The 14,449-nt window shown below is 43.4% G+C and overlaps 1 protein-coding gene across 2 annotated transcripts in view; it reads left to right on the top strand.

The window, feature by feature from the left end:
* Nucleotides 1-4,346, top strand: part of TMEM135 (transmembrane protein 135) — a 433,205-nt gene extending 428,859 nt beyond the window's left edge. For both annotated transcript variants that reach the window (XM_074983922.1, XM_074983931.1), the window contains one exon: nucleotides 1,955-4,346. In XM_074983922.1, the coding sequence (XP_074840023.1) occupies nucleotides 1,955-2,087 (133 nt within the window). In that variant the 3' untranslated portion in view covers nucleotides 2,088-4,346. The remainder of the gene's footprint in view (nucleotides 1-1,954) is intronic.
* Nucleotides 4,347-14,449: the final 10,103 nt, after the last annotated feature.

Raw genomic sequence — 14,449 nt, forward strand, 5'->3', positions numbered from 1 at the left:
GTTAGGGTGTGTGTACACTTCCATTCCTCTTTTGAAAGAGGTATGCAAATGAGGCAAATAAATAAGAGCAAATGAGGTACAAATTTGCATATTGACTCATCATTTGCATATTCTAATTTCAAAAGAGCTTCTTTCCAAGAATAAAGCCAGTGTAGATGCTGCTCTTTCCAAAGTAAACCCATCTTCGAAAGAATCCTTCTTCCCTTTATTTAATGGGAAGAAGGATTCTTTCGAAGATGGGTTTACTTTGGAAAGAGCAGCGTCTACACTGGCGTTATTCTTTCAAAAGAAGAGCTTTTGAAATTAGAATATGCAAATGAGGTGTCGGTATGCAAATTTGTCTCATCTGCATCTTTGATTTACCTCATTTGCATGCCTCTTTTGAAAGAGGAATGCAAGTGTAGATGCACCCTTAGTGTTATTAGGTACTGGACTAAATTGCCCAAGGTGGTTGTAGATTCTCCATCATTGGACATATTTAAGAACAGGTTGTTTAAATGTATAACAGGGATGATATATACAATGCTTGGTCCTACAAGGAGGGCAGGGGACTGGACTTAATGACCTCTTGAAGTCCCTACCAATTCTGGTATTCTTCGATTTTACTCCAGTCAAGTGAAAGGTGAGGGTTGGGGAGAGCAAGTGACAAAAAGATGGAGCGAGTGGGAAGGGGTCAGGGTCTTGATGAAGGAACAGGGCAGGGGATCCCCATACATTTTAAATCAAAATGGGAATCCTTGGGATCCTAAAATTTGAGAACTGCTGTGCTACGTGATTCACTTCATACATATTTGTACTGTTCAAACATAAAAAGGCACCAGTGTTGTCCACAATGAAAAGTTTATAATTCTCTAAGAATATAAGATGATAATTGAGTCCCCATTTTACGTACTACAGGCTGAATCTTTCTAACCCAGAGCTCTCTTGACAGGCAAACTCCGTAATCCAGCATGATTTTAGTTAGCTGGATGACCACTTATCATGGGTGTGTCCAAGTTTCCCATGATTGCATAAAATTTGTTTGCAGCCACCAGTCCTGGCTCTCCATGCTCTGTACTGTTATTTAGCTGTAATTTACCCCTAAATGTCTAGTAAGAGTCCAGTAAGCAGTGAAAGTGTTGGTAGTGTGCTAGAAAATATTGACCTCCTATCATCCAGCAAATTCTCTTGTCCAGCACCAGTCAGATCCTGAGGGTGCTGGACGAGAGAGCTTCAGCCTGTACGTAAGGTTACTTCTGTCATGTAAGTTTTTATAGCTTGCTGTTTCTAAAAGCTTTTAGCATTCAGCCTGTTTAAAAATGTCACCAATCAAAGCCAAATGCAGTTAGAAGTTTTTAAAGGTCTTATTGCCAAGTTAAGATTATATCCTACAATTCTTTTTCTGCTTGATTGAACTCTTACTGGCTACGTCTACACTAGCCAAAAACTTCGAAATGGCCATGCAAATGGCCATTTTGAAGTTTATTAATGAAGTGCTGAAATACATATTCAGTGCCTCATTAGCGTATGGGTGGCCGCGGCACTTCGAAATTGATGCGGCTCGCCGCCGCGCGGCTCGTCCAGACAGGGCTCCTTTTCGAAAGGACCCCACCTACTTCGAAGTCCCCTTATTCCTATGAGCAGATGGGAATAAGGGGACTTCGAAGTCGCCGAGGTCCTTTTGAAAAGGAGCCCTGTCTGGGCGAGCCACATCAATTTCGAAGTGCTGCCACCGCACGCATGCTAATGAGGCGCTGAATATGTATTTCAGTGCTTCATTAGTAAACTTTGAAATGGCCATTTGCATGGCAATTTTGAAGTTTTTGGCTAGTGTAGACATGGCCACTGAATTTCACAGGTACTGTGCCTGCGTAAGAAGTGCAGGCTCATTATTACAACATAAAATAACTTTTATTTTATACATGATTAAATGGAAAAAATGTTCACTTTATATCATGTGTCTCCTCTGTTTCAGGTTTGCTCTCATGAACAGAAGAGTTTTAGATGTATTTGGTACAGAAGCATCTAAGAACTTCAAGAATTTCATACCTAAGCTAGACCCAAGATATACTTGTGTACCACCAGAGCTACCAGTTGAACTGTCTTGAAAAATGATACCTTCTTTTGTGATAATATATGATTATCATTTTGTCCTGAAGAGTTAATTAACTTAACAGTCAAGTTAGATGGAAGAGGACTTGTGCTCCACTTCAGTATTATTTCAATGAGAAATGTTTTACCAGTCAGAAATACTGAAGCTCTGTAGGAAAATGTGGCTTAATAATTAAGCCCTCTTCCTCGCCAGAAAATGTTTCTGAATCATTGTAGTTGGCTGACAATATGATAGATTCTTGACTGAATTAAATCAATGAGTAATATATCTATAGAAAAGAGAATTAAAATACACCTGTGACATAAATATACTTTAAAATAACATTTTCAAGATTTCTTTTGCTCATTCCAATAGAATATTTCTAGGTAAAACAAATGACATTTCCAAAATTAGAAAGGATGGTTTAGGTCCAAAGTTTTACCTTATGTTAAAACTGTTGCAGTCTGGTGAAATATGTCTGCTGAATTCTAAATGTGTGTTTTTAAAAATCCATCAATCTGTCTCTGAAAATTTTAAAAGTAACCAATAATCATTATTTATTCAAGGCTACACTATTTATGCCCTGATGTGGCTACAAAAAGAGCCAGCCTACCACCAAAATAATGCTGGTTAGCCCATAAATCATGCCCCAGAGCTGCCATTGCATAGACGTAGACTATGAGCATGGAAATGTAAAAAGCCACATGTCAGTAACTTGTGCCTCTAGTGTGTGAAAGTTAATATTTGCCTAATGGAAAATGACAAGGCAGTGAGTGGAAAGAATGTCATGGTTGAGCTTCTGAGGGGATATTGCAAACAGTAGACAGGTTAAAATGCAAACACACACACTATAAATAACTAGATTTTACAAAACAGACTTAACAGGGAGCCCTGTTAGATGAAATCTACTTGATTTAAGCCGCAATAATAAATTGCAATTCCAATGGTCTTCAAAAGGGGTCAGATGCCTACTGTTCAACCATATTAGCAAAATACTTCTATTTGACACATTCATAAGTGGTTTTTCATAGTCCATTGTTCCTGCTAGTCAATGAACGCTTTTCCCTTGGTACACCAGACAGTCGTGATTATAGACAATTTCATTAAATGTAATACGGTACTTAATATAAATAAATGTTTGCTCAGAATCCACTTCTTTCTTTCCCTGCCTATTTTTATAGATGGCACTTCACTTTTGTGTTTGAAGGAGAAATTTTGATATGCTAAATCTTTTACTAGTTCTGTTATTCAGAGACGGTTTAAGGCAGCATTGGCTGAATTCTGCTCAGACTCTCCTAGCTTTTCAGGGAAAATATGAGCTTTTCTTGCATTCAACTAATGATCTCAAACAATGGAAGTGCCAGTGAATAGGAAGTAATGATATATGTATTTTTTTTTAAATCTGATTTATTTGCTGGAAGCTTTTGTTGCTCATTATAAAATAACTTCTGTATAGGACCTGTGTCATTGCAGTAATTGTATCCCAGTCTTACCACATTTAAGCTTCCATTTGTTTAATTTCACAATGCTCTGTATGCTAACATATGTCAGACTTACCCAAATTGTCATGAAAGTATTCCAGCTCATGTTCAAAACCTGCCTGCTCATATCTTTACCATAGCAAACAATGATCATCAGCTACTTATGATCCCTTGTGAAAATAATATACATGGTCCAAGTTGAGTGGGTGAGTAAAATTTTGCAAGCTAGGCTGTGTGAAATAGTGGTAAAGTAAAATCGCTAATTTTTTTAAATCAACTGTGCTCTGGCAGGATTATAGAAGAAATGTTGGAAGGACCATTTTTCCATTAATACTTCTACAATAGGTGACCTGAAATCTGAATGCTGTATATTTTGGGTGACATTTTAGAACTGATGTACTAGACTATCAGCATTTCATAGAGTGATTGTCCCACTCTCAGACTTTTTCGAAATATTTTAGTTTAGCTTAGCTTTTCTTTGTTGTAATGAAAAAGGTGATAGATCTCTGTATTCGAGTTAAACATGCAGAACACTTTCTCATTATCTAGATACAAGTTCACTCCATGTCTTCTGGTTTCCTACATTCATAATTCTTGTTTTTAAAGGTTGTCATGTAATGTAAAAATAAAACATTTTAAACCTTAAATTATTGTTTTTATTGGGGTCAAGTATTGTATGATGGGTGGAAGGGAGAAAAACCCTTAGTCCTACTGTTTTCCTCCCTGATAGTGATACATTTGCATCTTGAAAAAATTGTAATTTTCTCTTCACTTTTACTAGTAAAAACTCTGAAGTAAATCGAGTGGTGGTGAATGAATACTTCATATGACTAAGCTTTGTACATTTCACCTGCACAATTGTGCAACATAAACCAAAACACAAGCCTTTGCTAATATTTTATTTAAAAAATTGTATAAAAATGGCATATAAATATACTCAATGATGCTCCATATAATAAAAGCAAAAAGCTGTTACTGTTATTTTAAGGCTGAGCAGTTAAGTGCTCAAGTCAGGAAATGCAAAATGTTATTCTCAAAACCCAATATTAATTCTGAACATACACATTTCAGTATCTCAGGCAATGTGACCTTGGCTTTATAGAATGTGTCATAATACAAGCAAGGTGGCAGAGTTAAGGTTGCAGTCATTCATTACCTTTGCATTTCCAGATTTTTGCATGCTTAACTATACAATATTATGTTGACAGATTGTATAGAATCCCATTTGTTTCAGGGCAGGCTGAGGATCAGGGTGAGTGATGGTTACCACTTGGATCCAGAGAAGCAGAAGAATCCTCTGATGACAGGTACATTGCCACTGCAGAGGAAAACAAGGATAGAAATTGGCACAGCTTTGTTACTTGTACATATTGTAAGAATTTTGTATCTAGGGAGTAAGCCTGCTAGTAAGGTGGTATCGAAAGCTACTGTGCAAGGTTGGACAACTATAAATCCTTCATGGCTTCAGGCCTCTGGGTTCCACCAGTGGTTCCCAAGAAAACTCAGAGCCTATTTACACTGACGAGCTTTGGGAAGCAGGTGGGAAGGTGGAAGATGGAGGACTGGTTCTCTGTCAAAATTCCACAAGCGCCCCCTCAACAAGGGAGGGAAGGACAGCAAGGGTTTGACTTAGAAAGCAGTCTTTCACATCAGCTGGCCTACCAGAGGTTCTGCCTGGCTTTGGTTAGCCCAACAGCAGGAGCCCAAGTGCCCTAGGATTCATTTCCATAACCTACAAAATCTAAAGGGTTTTTAAAGCATTTCAAAGCATATAGTGAACCTGCTGCTCCCAGTAACCTGCCTTGATCTGCCTCTCAGAAGCAGGCTAAAAGCCTGGTGTAGCTTCCTACCCCATTGTCTCTGGTGAGTTTGGACACGAGTTCTGAGAACAATTTATGCAAATAGAAAATCAGGTTTTCAGAAAAACTCGAGTGTTCTTGGACTGCTTTGGAAGAGTAGCTGCAAGAAGGCAAGCTGACAGAGTAACTGGGCCCCTTGGGAGTGTGGGAGTGGGGGTGCTGCACTTCCAGAAGGGATGGAGCATCAGGCAAAAAAGTTGGGGATAGGGTAACCCCCTCAATGTTTCCTGGACTGCACTGCCCTCCTCCCCTGCCTGCACTGCTAGGGGATCTGCCATGTGCAGCATGCCAGTGACAGCAGTGATGGCTGGGACATCAGGGCCCCTTAGAATCACTGAAACTGGGGCAGTTGTCTTCTTTGCCCTCTCCCCACTCATCATGTGCATGTGATTTGCACATGCAATTTGCATGTGCTAAGTAGAGACTTGTTAGACTTTGGCAGCTGAATTTTCTGAAGGTTCCACCTTAGCTATGTATGTTCCATTTCCTCCTGGCTCCTGTGTAGGCAGCATCCTCACAGTGTGACTGAGCTTGCCATAACCCCTAACTCCATGTGCTTAGTAGAACTTTCCCTGCTACTGCTGAATGAGAAAAAAGCCATATGTGATCATGTCATTCAAAGCTGTCTCATGGTGCATGTGCACAATGGGGCTGAATGAAATTTGCTTGGGCAGTCATATCAGATGTTTTTAATGTTTAAATGCTTGACTTTGCAACCTTAGTGTTCTTCTAATGTAGCTTTTTTTGGTATATTTAGAGAACACAAGCTACATTTCTGTACCCCCCCACCCCCCAGGGAGGGATAGCTCAGTGGTTTGCACGTTAGGCTACTGAACTTAGGGTTGTGAGCTCAATCCTTGAGGAGGCCATTTAGGGATTGGGGCAAATAGATGTCAGGGATAGCACTTGGCCCTCCTAAGAGAACAAGTGACTAGACTAGATGACCTCCCAAGATTCCTTCCAGTTCTAGGAGATGTGTATCTACAATTATTTCTTATTTCTAACAAGCAGATTGGGTCCCTGACTGTGGGTATGTTATTTCTTACAGGAAATATTTTCAGGGAGTCAATGAAATAACATCAGTTTTCCTCTCTTTACCTTCTCCCTATCCTGTCTCCCTGCTGTTTACCTCTGTCTCCTTCAGTTAATACTGTAAAAGTCCATCCTGCCTGGAGGTCAGTATAGGTAGCATGACAAAGAGGCAGAAGGAGGTGTAAATTACACAGGTTTATGTTCCCTTATATTCCCCTCCTGAATCTGGTCCTATTTGTCCATCCTACCATGCTGTGCCAACACTTCAGAGGCCAGCTTCCCAGGAAAGCAATGTCATGAGCCAAGTAGTGGCAGTCAGTAGTGAAGGAAGGAAGGATAGACCATTAGAACCTTCCACATAGGTTCTTTTAAGTGTATTTAAAATTAAATAAATTGGCTTGGTTTTGGAGTGTAACCAGGTTTTGATTGCAGAGAAGCAGCATTAAACTCCTTACTGCTACTGTATATGTGACTTTCTGTCGAAAAAGTGATAAGACATGAAAGGGGAAGTTGGAGGCTCTTCTGACAACTGCAAGACTGTAGTAAGTAGTTCTTTGTCTTCTCTGTTCATCCATAGAGATGTTGATTGCTAGATCCCAAAGTAGGCTCATGGAAAAGCTAGAAGAACTGTGTGCCAAGCAGTCCAAAGTGTTATCTCCAGGACACAGGAAGCCATTGGCCAAGCTTGCTAACTTTCGAGAATGCCAAAGCGATCAGAAGTAGGTCCTTCTCTCTAGGAGTTAATCTTGCACATACAGTGTGATTATGGCTGGGACTAGAAGTAGTGTCTGGGAATGAATGCTTTTATTTGGGTGTCTTTTCATAGCCCTGTACCTTGGAGGAAATTAACAGCACAGTAGGAATGTGGCACGATATTTTTGGTTTTTTGAGGTGAGCAATTGTTTATGTGTGTGGTGATGGTGGTGGGTGATGGAGCCAGGCCTGACCAGCTGGTAGCTCTCTCTATAAGAAGGGAGCTCCGAGCGAACAAGGGGTGAGCAGCGAACAGGGGGCAGCAGCTAACAGGGAAGGGAGTTTGCCTCTGGGAGTTCGCCGAGGGAGGAGCCACGTGTTTGTCCTTTTCAGGTGTGGTGTTCCATCTGTGCCCTGCAAGGCAGCACTACCAGGAAAAGGAGCCTCTGAAGAGAAGAGCCTGAAGAGCGATGGGGGAAGGTGGACCTGGGGGCGCTGAGAGCAGCTGAGGGGAGAGGGGCCAGTGCAGTGAGGAGGGCGGATATGGGAGCAGATGGGGGTAGTGGGCTGGGGAGGGTCCTATGGTGATGGTAGCTGGGGGGAGGGGCGGTGAAAGGTGGGGAGGAGGGTCCTGGGGATATGAGGTCATTGCTCCGCAGGGAGCTATGGAGACTCGTGGTAACAGGGAGGCATGAAGTAGTTGGATCCTTAACCACATTCTCCACACCCCACTGCCTTGTGGGTTATCCTGGGAAGGAGAGAGGCTAAGGGAGTAAACCCTGACAGAAAATCCGGAGTGGAGTCCGAAGGCGGTTCGGTGTCAACTTCTGGCACTGTCCCAGCAACACCTGCAGCTGAGCTGGTACCAGACGTGGAGGTTATCCTCTCCTTTGGACTATATCAGTAAAGCCGAGAGGGGGACACTGGTGTCTAGGCAGCTCAGAGTCTCCATAATAAGTGCCCAGGCTCACGCCCGGAGAGGTACTCCGGCATCGCTGAACAGCGTTGCATCAACACGGCGACAACAGATACTGGTTATAAGCTCTTGCTCGATTGGCGTAGAGAACGAGCACTGGGGTTGCCTTCGACGGTGGGAGAGATCCTCGCATCTCACTGGACAGTCACCGCCTGCCTCAAGCTGGGCAGCTCCCAGCCAATAGGGTACTGTCCCGCCACAGTTCACCTGCCACGCTGGGTGCGTGAGGCTTAAGGTTCCTGAACCTGACAAGTGACTGAAATTTGGGCACCAGGCAAACCAATAAGAAAATCAACAAGAAATGAGAAACATCAACAATTTAAGCTTGCTTGCTGGAATGTGCGGACCATGCTGACCGGCTTGACTGACAATCTTCAGGTCATCAGTGACACCCACAAGACTGCTGTCATCAACGAGGAACTGAAGAGGCTCAGAGTTGATATCGCTGCACTGTAAGAGACGTGACTCGCAGATTCGGGATCTCTAAAGGAAAAGGACTACACCTTTTTCTGGCAGGGTAAAGCCCAAGAAGAACCCAGAGAGCATGGTGTTGGCTTTGCTGTCAGAAACACCCTTCTACAAATGGTTGATTTAGTCATGGGTGGATCAGTAAGACTTCTTCGGATCATGCTTCAAACTTGCGCCAGTCCTGTCCACCTGATCAGCGTTTATGCTCCAACCCTGTACGCCACACCAGAAGTAAAAGACAAGTTCTATGACTTGCTTAGTGCTGCTGTAGTGCAAATACCTGCTCGTGAACAACTGTACATCTTGGGTGACTTCAGTGCAAGAATTGGAGCTGATTGGGCCTCATGGCCTTCCTGCTTAGGACACTTCTGTGTGGGAAAAATGAATGACAATGGACAGCGTCTCCTTGAACTGTGCACTTACCACAATCTGTGCATCACAAACACATTCTTCCAAACGAAGCCACAGCACAGAGTGTCGTGGAGACACCCACGCTCGAAGCACTGGCATCAACTAGATGTGGTCATCACTAGGCGTAATAACCTCAAAAACCTCAAAAACGTCCTTCTGACACGCAGCTATCATAGTGCTGACTGTGATACAGATCACTCGCTAGTTTGCTCCAAGCTCAAGCTGAGACCCAAGAAGCTGTACCGCTCTAAACCTGCTGGAAGGCCCTGCTTTGACACCAGAAATGACCCTGGGGGTGCCGATGCGACATCCAAATGGCAACATCTGAGGGATACAGTTTACAACATGGCCTTGTCGGTGTTTGGAAGAAGAGCTAGAAACACGAACGACTGGTTCGAAGCTAACTCCGATGAGATGATTCCAGTCATTGAAAAGAAGCGCGCTGCACTCCTGGAGTACAAACGCTCACTGAGCCAGAGTACCCAGGAAGCACTTAGAGAGGCCAGAAGAACAGTACAGCAGACAGCCAGGCGCTGTGCCAACAACCACTGGCTCCAGCTATGCAGCAGCATCCAGACCTGTGCCAACTTTGGTAATCTCAGAGGAATGTATGAGGGTATGAGGAAAGCATTAGGACCCACCCAGAACAAGATGGCACCTCTGAAATCCAAATCTGGTGAAGTCATTGCTGACAAAGCCAAACAGATGGAGCGCTGGGTTGAGCACTACTCTGAGCTGTATTCACGCGAGAACGTTGTGGTTGACGCAGCCCTCGAGGCCGTCGAGTAATGGGCGAACTGGATCAGGAACCGACTGTGGATGAACTGAAGAGAGCCATCGACAGCATTGCAGCAGGAAAGGCCCCTGGTCAGGATGGTATATCACCAGAGGTAATCAAATGTGCCACGGACACACTCCTGGAACCCCTACATGAGCTACTGTGCCTGTGCTGGAAAGAGGGTGAGGTTCCACAGGATATACGCGACACTAACATTGTAACGTTGTATAAGAACAAAGGGGACAGAAGCGACTGCAACAACTACTGTGGAATCTCCCTCCAAAGCGTCACTGGCAACCTGTTTGCTCGCATCATCCTTGGCAGACTCCAGAAGATTGCTGAGAGGGTGTACCCCGAATCGCAGTGCGGATTCCGCACAGAGAGGTCTACCGTTGACATGGTCTTCTCTCTAAGGCAGCTGCAGGAGAAGTACAGGGAGCAGAGAAAGCCACTCTACATAGCCTTCATCGACCTGACCAAGGCCTTTGACTTGGTCAGCAGGGATGGTCTGTTCAAACTGCTCCACAAGATAGGCTGTCCTCCACAGTTACTCAAGATGATCCAGTCGTTCCACAAAGACATGAGAGGAACCATCCAATATGACGGCGCATTATCGGATGCTTTCAGAATCAGGAGCGGCGTCAAACAAGGATGCGTGCTTGCTCCGACATTACTCGGGATCTTCTTTGCACTCATCCTGAAGCATGCCTTTGGATCTTCAACAGAGGGCATCTTGCTGCACACAAGATCTGATGGGAGACTGTTTAACCTTGCAAGGCTGAAAGCTAAATCTAAGGTGCGGGAAGTCCTCATCAGAGACATGCTGTTCGCAGACAATGCTGCTGTAGTGTCTCACACAGAAGACCAGCTTCAGAAACTACTGGATCAGTTCTCCAAAGCGTGCAAGGACTTTGGGCTTACCATCAGCCTAAAGAAGACAAATGTACTTGGTCAAGATGTTGCTGAATCCCCATCAATCAGCATTGACAACTATACGTTAGAGGTCGTCCACGAGTTCTTTTACTTCGGGTCCACCATCACTGACACCCTGTCGTTGGACACTGAGCTAAATAGGAGGATTGGAAAAGCAGCCAAAACTCTGTCCAGACTCAGCAAGAGAGTGTGGAATAACAACAAGCTGTACACTCACACCAAAATGCAAGTCTACAGAGCCTGCATCCTCAGCACCCTCCTTTATGGCAGCAAGACTTGGACCCTGTCTGCCCGCCAGGAAAAGAGGCTGAACGTCTTCCACTTGTGCTGCCTCAGGCGCATCCTTGGAATATCATGGAAGGACAGAGTGACCAACACCACCGTCCTCGAGCAAGCTGGAATCCCAACCATGCACACCCTCCTCAGGCAGCGTCGACTCCACTGGCTTGGCCACGTCCACAGGATGAACGATGGAAGGATTCCAAAAGACATCCTGTATGGTGAGCTAGCCTCTGGCAAAAGACCTCCCGGACGTCCCCAGTTGTGCTACAAAGATGTCTGCAAGAGAGACCTCAGAGAGGTAGACATCGAGCTGGACAACTGGGAAGAACTAGCAGACGACCGCAGCAGATGGAGGCAGGGGTTACACAAGGGCCTTCAGAAGGGCGAGTTGAAGATCAGACAGCTAGCAGAGGAGAAGCGAGCACACAGAAAGCACAATAAGGACTTGCCAGACACCCACTACATCTGCAAGAGATGCAGCAAGGACTGTCACTCTCGTGTGGGTCTTCATAGTCACAATAGACGCTGTAAATGAAGTCCTCAATTGAAACTTTAAAGGGCGCAATCCATAGTCTATGCAGACTGAAGAATGCCTGCTACTACTACTCATCAGCAGGAAATCCAGTCACTTCAGGCAAAGTTTTGTGCTGGAGAGAAAGAGTGAAGGGCTTTTTTTCCAGCTGCTTCAGGCCATTTATAAGTACCAAAGTGCTCAGGCTCCTTTGGATCTCTGGGACCTGAGTAATTACTGGTCAATGAAACATCCAAAGCTGGCCTCCTTGGACACCACCATACATCACCTAAGTCCACCAGCAGTGAATGTTTCTAGACAAGATTGTCTCCATGTCGGTTTACACCGAGCAGGCAGAAACTGACAAGATCCTGTACCTCTTAAACTGCAGTTTTATCCAATTATCAGGTTTCACCTCATGGTTGCGCGCTGCCCACTGGTTGCTCTGTATGTTAGATTGAACTGTCTGCCTTAGTCCTTTTCTCCTTGCTGTCTGTCCATCTTTCAGTTCTGATTAGTGCCTATTAGCATAAATACAACATTAATTTGTATGAGTTGCTGTGCACTTCACAGACAGGTCATTGCACTGAACAGCCTAAACAGCTAAGGAACAGGATGTACCAAAAAGCTGTAGTATTTGACACACACAAGCATTCCCTGGGTTTTCTTTGGATTTTCTTCTTTGGCTTTTTAGTCCCGTAATTAGCCAACACACTCCTACAACAAGCGGCAGAGTGGTTTAGAAGTGATGGAGGATGTTTGGAAGTAGGTGAAGCATCATTGATTTGGGGAGAGTCTGAATTTTAGAAATTGCCTCTTTTTCTGCAAACCATGAATATTTATATTAACACAAAACCATATGAGGCTAGCTCAGGATAAGCGTAACGTCAACCGTTTTATATCTGATGTGGCTTTGGGGTCAAAGTGGATTTTCAAGTGTTTTCATTATTTCACGAAGAATAAAGAACATTTTTGATTAGATATAATTGTAGCTGTCCTTTGGTTTTGCACTACTTTTGTGCACTTTTTTTTCCTGTAAAAAAATGGAACTTCAGTCAACTAATTGCAATTGCTGAAGTTTTACATTTGCAAAGACAACAACCAGATCACTTTTCTGTTCTGTTCTTTGAAGTGTAAATGTTTAGCCCAGGAACCATTGATATCCTCAGCATAAAGGCTTTCATACCATATCAAACAAATATATGGCTTGTTTTAATTGCCAGATCCTTTGCCTATAACAAGCATAAATGTGAATTACAGTTCACTTTGATCTTAGAGGGTATTTTGCACAGTGCAGGCCAGGATAGTTTTCTGCCAAACTGAAACACAGAGGTCTAGTGAGTAATTGGAGTTAGGTGCCAGTGCCATGCCTTGCAATGAGGAAGACTGTTCTGGTTTTTTTTAATCACAGTATGGTCCTCAAGCTGTTGGCAATGCCATGCATTTTCTCTTTAGCTGACACAGCAGAAGGCCTCAAAGGTAGTGAGGCTATGGACATGAGTGCAGAAGTTTATGGAAGAATTAGCAAGTATGTTTCATCCAAAGATCTCAAAAGGGACAAATCTCTCCTCATGACAACACCCGTACTGAACACCCCCGCCAGGGAGTGGAGGTAGATGGGTAAAGGAGTTGCTATGGATACCACTGTAATGAGTACATAGAACACCCATGCAGATGGCTCCAGCCGCTCTCCAATCTAGAGCCAATGCAGATCACAGGAGTTTGGGGGCTGCCCTGCAGCCTGTTTTTCAGTGTAAGACCAAATCTGCCCCTGGCTGGGATAACTTAAGTAGAAACTCCACGAAAAGAACTTTGCTGAGGAGGGTTTGGGTCAGAGCCACTCAACCACAACAAAACTCATGTGGTGGTGAAGAAATATATCAAACTGTCTGGTACTTGGTATTTCACTATGAAACCACTGTTCATCATTGCTCCTTTTAAGTCAAACAAAATCAGTCCTGTATCTGATGCTTCCTAGCTCAATACCCAGATGTCGCATATTTTAAGGACATGTTAATGCTCTTTGTAATACCCAGGTGATTATGAATTTACAAAGAGTTAATTTGTCTTTCTATTTAGCTAGATTCTTATATGTGAATGACAACCTTCTCCTTGGACCCAAAAATAATATCCTCTAAACACTGAATATTTCTGAGCACAGCACGAAGATTATGACATTCTAATACATGCATAACATTTTTGGAATGGTGCATTGTTTGTATGGCACATTGTTTGTTCAGTAGGACAGGGTAACTCTAGGCTGACATTTGTATTTGTGTAGTAGTGATAGTAGTGTGCAAAGCCCAGCCTGCTTTGCAGTAACACCTCTAGCTTCTACAGCACTCTATTTATTTTACTCATCAATATTTTTTGCAATAACCTCATAATTTCATTTTTTCAGTATTGCACACACTGTCATTAGTAGGCTTCAGAGTTAAGATACATGCAGTGGTGGTTCATTTTATTCAACTCTCATGTACATCTGTTTGGAGACTCAAAAGGTAACAATTAATTTATGATCTATTGATGTTTTCAAGATTTTCTCTGCAACCCTGAGGGCTAGAAATACATTTAAAAAAATGAAAACAGATTCTGGCACACAGCTCTGCAGCAAAGAGTGAATTCCACAGAGCCAGAGAGTACAAATGGCCCTGTCCGTAAGTACTGTATGGAAGATCAGCATCTTGTAAGATGTGTACAAATAAAAGGACAACATCTGACAGTTTTGGTTTTCCTCCATGGCTTAGTAGTATCCCAGTCATCTAGTAGTGCTGTCCGGATCTGACATGTTCTTAATAGCTCGCTATCCTTACTTCCTATAGATGCAAAAGTGACCCTACTTTCATATGGAGGAGCTGAGAACCTGGCTGAAAAGTGACCCTAATGACATGGAAGGACATAGATAGTGAGCTATTTATATGTTTCTAAAGCTGCAGCCTGAGCAGAGTCAGGGA

This window comes from Carettochelys insculpta, chromosome 1 (genome assembly GCF_033958435.1).
Source record: "Carettochelys insculpta isolate YL-2023 chromosome 1, ASM3395843v1, whole genome shotgun sequence".
Taxonomy (NCBI): Eukaryota; Metazoa; Chordata; order Testudines; family Carettochelyidae; genus Carettochelys; species Carettochelys insculpta.